The 13,382-nt window shown below is 41.4% G+C and overlaps 1 protein-coding gene across 2 annotated transcripts in view; it reads left to right on the plus strand.

Annotated features, from left to right (window-relative positions):
* GALNT10 (polypeptide N-acetylgalactosaminyltransferase 10) overlaps window positions 1-13,382 on the plus strand; it is a 78,228-nt gene that overhangs the window by 19,635 nt on the left and 45,211 nt on the right. For both annotated transcript variants that reach the window (XR_006416673.1, XM_044450925.1), the window contains exons 2-4: window positions 6,081-6,174; window positions 10,196-10,334; window positions 10,863-11,029. Coding sequence is in view for 1 of the 2 variants with exons in the window: in XM_044450925.1 (XP_044306860.1) it covers window positions 6,081-6,174; window positions 10,196-10,334; window positions 10,863-11,029 (400 nt within the window). In the remaining variant the exon portion in view is untranslated. The remainder of the gene's footprint in view (window positions 1-6,080; window positions 6,175-10,195; window positions 10,335-10,862; window positions 11,030-13,382) is intronic.

Raw genomic sequence — 13,382 nt, forward strand, 5'->3', positions numbered from 1 at the left:
TAAGCAAAAAGATTGTGAGCCAAGAAATCTCCGGTTCAAGTCTCACTTCAGCTATGAGCAGGGTAATGTAACACCCCTTGAGTGTGTTTAATATTGGGTGAGCTTACCTGCTGAATGTATGGACCACCCTAGACTCTGCTTTATAGGCAGCATACTTCATGCAGTGTTTTACTGAAGTGCTTTTTGTTGTTGTACAAAAAGAGAAAACTAACTTTTGAGGTGCCGTATTGCCTTCTAAGGCTATATTAGGAAAAAGCTAGACCCACTCAAACCTTCAGAGAATAAAAACTAAAACATTACATATCTAAACATAGATATCAGAGGTGGCTTTAGGCATCTTCTGTCAGCTTCAGCAAGCATATCTGCATTAAAGGGATGGTACTGACCTGCTTTGGGGGATTGTTGTGCAGATTGCAATAAATTAATGTTTGCCAGTTACTTAGAACATTGCAAGAGCTCTGTGCAAATTCCATGTGTTATTACTATTTTATAAGATAGTACAGTATACATTTTTTTGAAAGGGCATTTAAAAAGTACTGCTATCCAACCTACTGAAGACAGGCTAAAATCAGATTATCCTCAAAATCACACCCACTCTTGTGTTTGGTAAATCACTGTAGGTGTGAGTGCTGTGATTCTGAGCGATATGCATGCCCCTGGGTTTTTTCTTCACAGAAGTTGCCCTAGTGGAATCTTCAGTGAGCTTTTCAGACTCTGGAAAGTCACAAAGTGATTTGGTACAAGTGATCTTAAAGGAGACATTCTGGAAAAATGACTTGCTGCAAGCACTAGCATAATTTCCTTTTTTAATTACTCACATGCCTTATTTCTCACCTATTTGAACAGAGTTTTAAAATTCAGTGGATACTGTGTGGAGATAGCTTTCAAGCAGGAAACTTGAACAAAATTTGGATACACAGGAATGAATGCTTTGTGAAACATGCCCAGATACCTAATGAAAGCTCATTTTTGTGTGTATATTAACACAGTAATAATTTAATTAAGCCTTTTCTACACAATCAGTGAATCAATTTGATTTACATCCAATTTCAAATTTAACCTTCGCCAGCAGTCGGCAGCTGCTTCAGAAGAAGCAACGAATGCAGAAAGTCGGCCCTGCAATTGTAACGGCTTAGAAACTTCAGCTGAAGCAGAAGGTGGCAGCTAGGTTGCTTCTTCCAGTTGGACAAATAAGACATGTCACACACATTCTGTAACAGTTACATTGACTGCCTATTTTTTTCTGGGCCAATTTAAAATGCTGCTTTTGACATTTAAAGCCTTAAATAGGTTGCGACCTGGCTGTTTGAAGGACCATGTGCATTCAGCTGAGCCTGCTTATGTGTTTCGTGAGTGTCTAGGGCTCTGGTCTCAAGGCCATCGTTAAGAGATCGGTGTTTGCCAAAGCAGAGCATTCTCAGTGGTGATTCCATAGTTGAACTATCATTGCTATTCAAAAACAAACACTAAAAACATTCATTTCAGCTTTCAAAATGATATATCTTACAGGGAAACTTAAATATTTAATATCCCTTTTATTCATTGTTGCCTTGTGGATTTTCAGTGCTGTTCATTTTAGAGATATGCATATATCTTAATAATTATTGCCATTTTAAACAGTGACAGCTTGGTTTTGAGAAGGAAGACAGGATTTGATCCCACAATTCAAAAGCACACACAAAAGTAATGCTTTTCAGACAGGATTTACCCAAATTTTCCCAACACAGCAAAATCGCTTCCTTTGTAGGAAAGAAAGGGAACTTCCTGGGTTCTCCAAGAAGCTTTGTCTGACACCACTTGGTTGCTGAGGCAGTGCACTGTAATCAGCTGGGCTTTGGTCAGTGGTGGGCAGGGGGCATCTGCTTAGGCGAATTGACCCCCCCCCCTTCCCTCTGGGGCTGTGGCACATCCATTACTGCAGACAAATCATGCACTTACACACATTCAAAGAGCAACACTTCAGGTAGATAGTCAGTTGCAGTGCCATAATTCTATGTGTAATTTACAGCAGAAGAGGAATGAATTAGCCGCTGCCTGTCTGGAAGCACTGCTGCTGTTAGCCCCCTTGGCCTTACTTAAGAAAGATGGGGCATAAATGAGTGAGAATAGGCTTCCAGCTGCACTTCTCAGGCTACTAGATTTCTTTCAACTAATGATTAGATGCAGAGTACTGTGCTTTGTTAACAATGGATACCTACTACAATTTTCCTTCAGTCTGTTCATCTGTTCATTGTGTATTTAAAAAGAAACCCTCCTCATGAGAGCTTTTCTCACAAAATATGATCCAATCACAGAAGAAAAACTACATTATTTCTGTAAAATATACTGTTGCCTTGAAGTAACACAGCACTGTTTCTACATTGTTTCCGTAAGACTCCAACAAATTTATTTATTAAAGAGGCTTTACACTTATTCAAGCATCCCTTATCTGTGTAGGCTGAGCACATAAGAATGGGGAATGTACTGGCTCCATCACCTCCCATGACTTGGTTGTCTTCTACATGGGAAAAGTGATGTTCTGAAAAAGTGAACTGCCGCTGTTTGCAGAAGCTCTTCACGCAGTTTTGAACACTGATTTTCTAGCCTACACAGAAGAAGAACATTTTTGAAACTATATAATTATAGAATTGTTTTGTTATTTTGAAATGCAGGAAACATTTGGATTATAACACAATTTAGTCTTCTATTCTAGTTGGAACCAGGCATACTAAATAGAGATTAAACAAAAGATTAAAATTCCATTTTTTGTATGTTTAGCCTTTGAAAGTCACTGGATTCCTTTGGCAGTACCTTAGGTAAAGCTTGGTGGACCTCAGGGAGGTCTGTTTACAGCAATCAGTTTAAATCAGTCTACATTGTATTCCTTAATAGGCCATTCTTCTCTTTGTGCTGGAAGTAACTAGGTGACATTCTCTGGATTGTTAAGCAGGAAAAAAAATCCAAAGTCAGGTTAATCTGTCTTTCTCTGAAACAGAACTATTAAGAGTTATGACACACTGATCCCCTGAGTCGTCTTCTCAGGGTTTCCCTTGGCAGTCCAGAACAGCCCATGGACAGTATACCACAGTAGGTATTGATAAGTTTATTCCTAGTGTAATTTATTGTCCTTACTGTTACATTTATTTATATGGAAAGGAAAACATTAGCATATTTTTATTTTAGATACTTGCATATACATATGTTTTAGTCAAAAATATGTAGGTTTATATATACCTATTTCTATGCATAAAAACAAAGACTGTGATTAAAGGATACCTGGGCTATAATCCTATTCACAGTTATAAGGGAATGAGCTCTATTAAACTTAGTAGGTTTTATTTCTGAATAAACATTCATGGGATTGTGTTGTAATGGTTTTCTTGTTGGAACACAAGTATGGAACCTGTAAAACTCAGGACTCTTGATACTCTGTTTTATCAGAAACCAGAAATCAAAATATGATGGATTATTTATCTTGGCCATTTTGTACATAGACAGTATATTCTGTGTCTTTTCATTGACCCCCCCCCCTTTTAAAAAAATGCATGTAATTTTCTGAGTGGACTGCATATATATAAGCAAATTAAAATAGAATTTTGGTCAGTCTCATTTTGAAAATTGATTTTGATGAATCTCAAATGCCACTCCAAACAAAGCCACATGACTCCTGAAAGATTCTTTGCTATATCTTCAGGTAGACTCATCCTGTAGCTCACACAGTTTGCCCTGCTGTAATTCCACAAATATAGTGTATCTGGGAACAGGTAAGCTGAATTCCACCCTCTTTGGGACAGCAAAGTTCAGGAATTCTGTCAGTGACAGGATGTCAGAGCTGAACACTTTGAAGCTATACTACCAAAGTCTAGCAATGCAAGATTCTCTTTTAATCCTTAAGCTGTTTATACCTGTTCCCCATGCTATTTGGTCATTTGGAACGGAAAGGGTCAGTTGAGAGGAACCCTAGGGGAAGCTGAAAAGACCAGATAAAATTATATTGAACTGTCCCCCATTACAGCAGCTCTGAAACACTTTACTGCCCTGTGTGGGAGTTAGAAAGGGAAAGCTAGAGAAACTACTGCATGACTTTTACAGTTTCTATTGATTCTGTTCCTCAAGTTCAGATAAAGTAAATGTTCTGTACACATGGGGTTTTTTCCCTTTCAGTTATTTTTGCTTGGTACTCCAAAATGCATTTTCTTCCATTTGTTCCTCCCTCCCTCCACACACACCCAAATCTTCCTGATGGATTCACTTAGAAAGGGATTCTGTGACTCAGAATTCAATATAAATCTGTAAAAAAAGCAAAAAAAAAAATCCATTTGTTGATCACCCCATTATAGTCAATGGTAAAATATACAAAGCTTTGGCTTTCCAGCACAAAGGGGCTGTTTATCTCGTCCAACCCCCTGTTGAGTGCAGGAATACAGTTTCAAGCATCACTGGCAAATGGCTTGTCCAGTCTCTGCAGAATAGTTCTAGAAACAGAGACACATTGCCTGACTGCTTTGACAGTTAGGCTTTTTCCTGATCAAACAAAATCTGCCTTCTAGTCACTTAAGCCCATTATTATCTGTCCTCTTGCCTTGGATAACAAGGCTCTCTCCATCGGTCATCTTCAGTGTAGTAGCCGCTTGGGTACTTGAAAAGTTATTCTTTGAAAAGTGTTGCCATATCTCCCTCAGCTCAGCCCTAGTCTCTTCTTTTCGGAAGGCCAGGCATACCCAGATCTTGCAGTCCTCATACAACTTACTTTCTAGTCCTCTGATCATTTTTATTTTCCTTCTCTGAAATTGTTCTGGTTCATACGAATCCTTATTAAAAGTGTGGTGTCCAAACTAGGCAGTATATTAGGTGACATCTGACCAGAGTGAAACAATTACTTGCCATGATTTTGAAACTAGACTTCTATTGATGCAACTTAAAATTGCATTTGCCTTTTTTTGGCAACCACATTACATTAATGAGTCATTCAATTTAGGATTGACTACAATTCTAATCCTTTTCTTATGTACTATTGCCATATCTTCCATTTTATGCCTGTGCATTTGATTTCTTTTTCCTGAATGAAGAACTTCACTTCTCTGTTAAATTTCATTCTGGGGGACCAAATAAGCCTGAGCCTCTTTCCAGGTCTAAACCAAATCTTGCTTTCAGTGCATAATCCTATTCTTAATAGCTCCCAAAATTAATAGTTCCCAAATTTTAGTAGGCTTGCCTCTAGCTTAAAAATGGAAGGCTCCCTACATCTTCTAAAACTTCTTATGATTGTGAGCCGCCCCGAGGCTTTGGCGAATGGGACGGCATAGACATTCTCTGAATGAATGAATGAATGAATGAATGAATGAATGAATGAATGAATGGCATTTTGAGGCCTGGTATCCTCTAGATGTTTTGGGCTATAACTCCCACAAACCCACCCAGCACAACCCTGTGGTCGGGTTGTGGGACATGGCAGCTACTCAAGTGTAGCACCAGCCACAGTGCTGCAAAAGAGTAAGCAAGCGTATGAATAGCTCTGCATCAGACATGAGGCAACATCAGATCTAGTGAAGTATTCAGGAGAAATCTCACATTGTCTTACTCTTTTGTGAAAAATACTGTTCTTAATAAAGGCATAGTGCTACCATGGATTTTGTGTCTTCTCTGTAGAGTTCTGCCCATTTCTGTAAAATAAATAAGTACTGGTTTCATGTTGCTTATTTTTTATTAATTGATAATATGTGTAAGACTAGTGATGCTCAAATCAGTAATTATTAATGCATCATTATTTCTCCCAGAATGTTTCTATAATTGTAACAGTACTAATGATGATAGCACTTAGAGTGTATTCAGAGCACTTCATACATGTTACCTAAGCACTCTTTTTAATAGTCTTTCAGGGCAGCTTATTGGACGTATCCACGCATAGCAGATGTAGAGCCCAAAAGTTACCGACAGTGACCTACATTGCCCAGCACATAGGAAATTGATGTGGCGTAGTTTGAAACAAGTGAAATATTGCTGAAATTCTCATTCTATGAAGCTGTGAGATTTATCGGTCATTCAGCTTAATCTTCTGAGCACTTCTACAAAAATATAACATCATTCGTGTTTGTTTAAAGGGTTTCCATCCAAAAGATACTTACCTTGACAGTGGACAAAGGAAAAAGGACTGGCATGACAGAGATGCTATAAGGAGAGAGTTGCAGCGGACAGGTATGTATAACAAGTCATTTGATCTTAGTCACGTAATACCTTGATTCATAGCCTACAGATAAAATTGTGCTGAGCACAAGGTATTAGGGGAGGATGTACTTCAAGGAGCCCAGGAGAAATGACTGTTTACAGTTTACAAGGAAGTCAGCTGGCTTTTCCCAGCAAGTTATGGCAGGCGTCAGGGCACATGTTGAGAACACTTTCCCACTGCTTCTAATGTCTTTCATATGTATGACGATCCGCTATAGCCAGATGTCTACAGAAGTGATTGTTACAAAGGAAAGAACTGGTGAAAGTACCACATCAAAAGTTTTCAGACTTTCTTGACTTGGCAATAGCAAGAAATAGCCTGGGGTGGGTACTCAGGTAGCCACTTTGGTATGCTGCTTTTTCATGCTCAAAAAGTAGGTCTAATCACCTGAATGATGCTGCAACATGAAGTCTCACAGTGGATAGGATAACAAGGAAAGGAAGTGCTGTGTGCAGCATAGTATTCCTGTGGATACGTTGCTGGTTTTAGGGAGGGAGTATTCAAATAGCCATGGTTTCATTGCAAAAGCCCCACAAACATGAACTAAATAGGAAGGAAGGGAAGCAGTAAATGACGTTGCTGGTTTTAGGGAGGGAGTATTCAAATGGCCAAGGTTTCATTGCGAAAGCCCCACAAACATGAACTAAATAGGAAGGAAGGGAAGCAGTAAATGTTAAGGGAGCAGGCGAGCACTGTAGATACTATAAGTTATAATTGGGAATCCAGATGAAATAATGTGGCCTGTGCATGTGGGAGGCATGCAGTGTCTTCCTGCTCTGTTTGGCTTGTCAAGGATGGTAGGTGCCAGGCCTGAAAGTGGCAGGGATGTACTGGAGGCAGGCTGTAGCAGTTCTGCACTTGGTCATAGACTTAGACTACAGGCCGGAGCTGTGAGAAGAACAGAAGATGTGGGAGAAGCTCCAGCAGCCATCATAAGTGAGCTGTGGGCCCTGATTTTGATAGGTTTTTTCCTGGCACAACAGCGCCTGTGAGTGGAAAGTTCGGTATAGGTAAGAAGGACTAGGTGGGCAGCAGTGGCAGCCGCGTGGCTGCAACAGAGACAGTGCAGTATCTGATCAGATTATAGAGTGGCAAGCTGCCAGGTAATGAGATGGATGTGGTGAAGAATTGTAATATTCCCCAGACTTGGCTTTGTCCTCAAAAGCCAAATAGTGAAAGGAGCAGAGGTCAGGGGCAGGACGAATACCAGCAGGATTTTGAAGGCACTGCCTAGGATTGCCTCATGTGAAGCATTTTTCTCCCAGGAGGAAGAAACAAATTGTCCAAATTAATGATCTTTTGCTCTCTCCATTGTCTGGTAAACAGTTAAAAAAATGAAAAATTAGCGCACCCTGAGAGCTGGTGTAATGTCGTGTCGGCTCATTGGACTGGGGGTCTGGGAGATCCAGGTTCTAGTTCTCACTTAGCCATGAAGCTGTCTGGGTGGCTTCAGTCCAGTCATAGGCTCTTACATAACCTACCTCACAGGGTTGTTTCTGTGAGGCTGAAATGGAAAGGAAGAAACACTTAGAAGCTTCCTTCCTTGCAAGAGGAAGAAAGGTGGGGTATGTGTTACACCCGTAGGCAGGAATAAATCCAATACGTTTGTTTCTATCTTTTTTGGAAAAAAAAAGTCTTATAGACAAAAAGAACTAAAATGAGGAGGGGGCCTGAGGATGCATATAAGTTCTGGTCCCCAGCATGCCTGCATTTTTGGGTTTTTAGTATTTATTTATTTATTTATTCATTTCATTTTTATACCACCCAATAGCCAAATATATACTGTTGTTGTTATTAATAGTACAATATCCTATACTATAATTATATAGATTATTGTTTCACTCTGCTATTATTGTTTCTGTACTGCTCAAAAGCTGAAGCTGTCTGGGTTCTTCACAGCAATCTATCAAAAATACAAAAAGTAATATAACATACAGATAATAAGAATGCAATATAAAACTCCAATATACAGAGTTGTAAATAAAAACTAGACAAATCCTCACCCAGACCTCCCCAAATCCCAGGGCCAGTCACTGGATTCAGCACAACTCAAGTGCTGGGCAACAGTCGTTTATTTAAAGGGTTCACAAGATAGGGGTGGAGGGTCTAAAAGCACTAAGACACACAAGGTACAACCTCTTGCAGGAAAGGAGCGGGGGACGGAAGGGGAAATGGGAGAGCAGCACAAACACAAGTTTCAGACAGTCCGCACTACCCCAAGACCATGGGCCATTTTGGCCACCTCGGACACAAAAATAGCAAAGCGTAACTAACCTAACACTAATACAATATACAACACCACACGTAGTCTTCTCTCTCGCAAGATAGCACAGTCTCCAGCAGCAACAGGGAACCTCTCTTTGGAGAGGAACTCTTGGGGTGACATCTCCTGACATATTCCAGGTGAGAATTCTGTGCCCTTACTGCCCCCAATCTCCTGCCTCTGGGAAGTGTGAATTCTCTTGCCCTTGCTTATAATTTACATTATCTGCTATTTTGCACTTCAAGCCCTAGCTGGCCTTCCTGTGGCCTGGGTGCCTCATTTGCCACCTGGTCCAAGCAGATCTATTGTCCAGGCTAGCAGTTAACCCTTCAACATCCAGGGCTTCAGGCAGTTTTAACCTGATGATGAAAAGATGACAGTGTTGGCACCAGGCAGGTCCCCCCACAGGGAGGTGCTTCCATAATGGGGGTGCACCACTGAGAAGGCCCTCCTCCTCGTTGCCTCTTTTCTGGCCTCCCTTGCAGTTTGCAGTTGGAGGAAGGCCCCAGATGCAAATCAAATGATTCGAATAGACTGATCAGGAGAGGTGTTCCATAAGGTACCATGGTTCCAAGCCATGTAGGGCTTTATATGTTAAAACCAGTCTCTTAAAACCAGAAGCATATAGGCAGCCAGTGCAAGTGGGCCAGAATTTGTGTTACGTGATCAGACTGTCTCATCCCTGTTAGTCTGGCTGCCATATTTTGCACAGTCTTCTACGGCAGCCCCTGTGAAGTGCATTGTAGTAATCTAGCATAGAGATTACCAGAGCATAGATCATCGATAGCAGTCTATTTCTGTCCAGACAGAGGCATAGCTAAGCCACCAGCTGAGGCTGGTAGAAGGCACTCTGAGCCACTGAAGCCAGTCAAGTGTCATAGATGACTCAAGAAGCACCCACAAGATACAAATCCCTCCTTCAAGAGGATTGCATCCCCATCCAGAACAGGTTGGCTACCCACCATCTGGTCTGCAGAGCCACATTGCAACAGTATCTCAGTCCTGTCTGGATCAAGCTTCAGATTCTTAGCCCTCTTCCAGTCCATTTCTGCAGTCAGCACCAGCTCAGCACATCCACAGCCTTACCTGATAAGGATGAAAAGCAGAAGCAGAGTTGTGTGTCATTAGCATACTGAGGGCAGTGCACCCTGATTACTCCATTCAGCAGTTTCATGTAGATGTAAACAGCACTGGGGATAAGATAAACCCCTGAGAAAATGCATACTGGAGGATCCATGGGGCTGAACAGTGCCTACATAGAATTCTGCAGGTGTGTTCTACCTTTGCATATCTTCAAAAGGCACTTACAGGACACTTTGCAGTTCTTTGCATGAATAATAAAAAGATCTAAGAGAGAGCTAGGTACACAGGAACATTAAGGGAAGGCTTACATGCATACCTATGTCCTCTCTCCAATTTAGTTCTAGTTCTGTGCAGGTAAACAACTTCACAGAGCTAAAATTGCCAACATCTCTTACCAGCACCATTCAGTGACCTTAACATTGCACTGCCAACCTCCCAGCTGCTAGGTAGCTTAAGAGTTATGGGGTGTGATGCTAGAAAATCGTGCTTTTGCAGTGAGGGAATGTAGCATAATATTGCCAACAGCAGGAAGTAAAGAGGAAGCTGGCAAAATGGTCTCTTCAGCTCTGACTGCTGGCAAATTTCTGTCCAGTTAGGATGTGATAAGGATTAATGTCTCTACTGCTATTACTTTGTGTCTCTAGGAAATGGAGAACAAGGAAAACCATATCCTATGACTGATGCTGAGCGGGTGGACCAAGCATACAGGGAAAATGGCTTTAATATTTTTGTGAGCGAAAAAATTTCTCTCAATCGCTCTCTACCAGACATACGACATCCAAAGTAAGAACAAACTTTTCTTGTTACTAAAAAAATTAACATTCCTATTTCCAATTGTCTTGTGTTCTGCCTTGTGCCATGCCAACTAGCATTGACCTTCTTTATCACAGGAGTTGTGGTATCTTAATAAGCCAAGTTATTTACTGCATTAGACAAGAAACCTGACAATTCAGTAATTCCTTAATTTAAACTGCACCAAGAAATAAAACTTAAGTTGTAGTGCTCACAGATTCCTACAATTTACCATTTACTTCCTTTGTGTATATTTACTGATGTCTTGGCTATACAGATTTTGCTTTCTTTTTTAAACTGGCTGCTACTATTTTTCTGTAGTAGGGAACGGGCTCTGAAATGTGTGTTTCTGGCCTGAACTGTTGAGAACAATCCTTCATGAATTGGTCTAATAAGTGTCATTAGTCACCTGAATGTTTATATTTAGCTATTTCTGAGACTGATTACTTGAACTGCTGTAATAGTAGTACATTTCACATAAACTGATTAAGCTGGTAACTGTGTTCATCTATCTCCTAGCTGCAACAGCAAGCTATATCTGGAAAAACTCCCCAACACCAGTGTAATAATTCCATTCCACAATGAAGGCTGGTCATCACTTCTCAGAACAGTGCACAGCGTTCTCAATCGCTCTCCTCCTGAACTAATAGCTGAAATAGTGCTGGTGGATGACTTCAGTGACAGAGGTACTTCTATTATACTGTCTGTCTGTCTATCTACTTACTTACTTACAAGGGCGTGTATGACTGAATGAATAATACACCAATGTGATATAGCAAAAGATACATTCTAAAATTTGGCTTCTTAAACACTTCATTTTTTATGTTAAATATTTTTGGTTTACCAAAGTTACCTTAGAACTAATTTCCTATGGGCTAAGATATTCATTTGTTTATTGCTAAGGAACACATTTCTTATTTCTTGCAAAAACTGTCACATATTCTTAATTTTATTAATATTAAAGGTGCTTACAGATGCAGAGCTCCACGAGCTAGAAATCCATTTCCACTGTAACTTACAAGGGGAATCGCAATTCATTGCCCCACCCCCGGGGGGTCTAGCACATTTTGGACATGTGCATTGTGCTTGTTCTGTCCATATGGGGCAGGCAACATGCCCATATGAGCAGCGGTGTCCCCTCCCCTTTGCCCATATCTTAATTATCATCGCCTCCTACTTCTGACTCCTCATGGTGGTTGTTTGTTTGTTTGTTTGTTTGTTTTTGAGGAGGGGGTTATTTGTTTTGTTCTTGCACATGTACGTGCATATTGATGTGATCCCCTGCTTTTGGGGTGGCAGGTGTGTGTAGAAATCAGTAACTTATTGCCAGAAAATAATTGCTTTATTACATTTTAATAATAATTATAGAGAATGAACATGGAAAATGGTAAAATTTGCCTTGCCCACCCATGTGACCATGTCATGCCCATTAGTATTGACAGAATGTAAGAGCATTGCTGGATAAGCCCAAAGTCCTATCTAGCTGAGAATCAGGTGCTTGCGAGAAGGTCAGGACAGAAAGGTAATAACAGTTATGCTCTGTAAAGCACTTCCTTTCATTTGTCCTGAATTTCTCACCATTCAGCTTCATTGGAGGAAGCCAAGGTTCTAGTACGGTGGTACCTCAGCTCACAAACGCCTCAGTTCACAACCAAATCGGGTTGCAAAAAAAATTTCATAAAAAATTTGACTCAGGTCGTGAACTCCTCATTTGGTGGCGACCACGATCGTGGCCATCTCCCCCCCCCCCCCCCGAGTGGAAAGATGGCCGCAATTGTGCTTGGGGTGGAGGGGGGGAAATGGCCAAGATCACGCTCATCTTTCCTGCAGGAGCACAACTGCGATCTTGGCCATCCCCCCCACCCCCACCCCAGCATGATTGCGCCCACCTCCCCCCCCCCAAGTGCCAGCATTCGCTCCCATAACCCCTCCCCCCCCAGCATGCCAGGATAACGGGCACATGCAGGTATGACGGGCGCAATTGCAGTCATTCTGGGGGGATGGGGAGATGGCTGTGCTCAGGGTGGTGGGGGAGAGAAGGCCACGATCTTTGTTGTTCTTTGTCACTTTCCTTCACATTTTTCTGATTAAAAAATAGTTACAGAATGGATTAACTTTATTTACATTGAACCTTATGGGGAATTTTAACTTGGCTCACAACCAATTTGGGTCATGACCAGAGTCTTGGAATGGATTAAGTTCTTGAGCCAAGGTACCACTGTATTACATGAGAGTGAGAAAAATGTTTCTGTTTCCTACCCTATTAATAATTTGTTGTTAGTTGCAAAGTCGTGTCCAACCCATCAAAACCCCATGGACAACATTCCTCCATGCCTTTCTGTCCTCCACCATCCCCCGGAGTCCACTTAAGCTCACACCGACTGCTTCAGTGACTCCATCTAGCCACCTCATTCTCTGCCGTCCCCTTCTTATTTTTCCTTCAATTGTGCCCAGAATTGGGGTCTTCTCCAGTGAGTCTTTCCTTCTCATTTGGTGGCCAAAGTACTTGAGTTTCGTTGTCAGTATCTGACCCTCTAAAGAGCAGTCAGGATTGATCTCCTTTAGGCCTGACCGGTTTGATCGCCTTGCGGTCCAAGGGACTCGCAGGAGTCTCCTCCAGCACCACAATTCAAAGGCCTCAATCCTTCGTCACTCAGCCTTCCTTATGGTCCAACTTTCACAGCCATACATTGTAACTGAGAAAACCATAGCCTTGACTATACGCACTTGTGTTGCTAGGGTAATGTCTCTGCTTTTTAGTATGCTGTCTAGATTTGCCATAGCTTTCCTCCCCAGGAGAGAGCGTCTTTTAATTTCTTGGCTGCATTTCCCATTTGCGGTGATCTTGGAGCCCAGGAAAATAAAATCTGTCACTACCTCCATTTCTTCCCCATCTATTTGCCAGGAAGTGATAGGACCGGATGCCATGATCTTAGTTTTCTTAATGCTGAGTTTCAAGCCAACTTTTGCACTCTCCTCCTTCACCTGCATCAAGAGGAACTAAAGAGCCTCTTGATGCAGGTGAAGGAGGAGAGTGCA

Source organism: Varanus komodoensis, unplaced genomic scaffold, assembly GCF_004798865.1.
Source record: "Varanus komodoensis strain SLA01 unplaced genomic scaffold, ASM479886v1 scaffold6_1, whole genome shotgun sequence".
Classification (NCBI taxonomy): domain Eukaryota; kingdom Metazoa; phylum Chordata; class Lepidosauria; order Squamata; family Varanidae; genus Varanus; species Varanus komodoensis.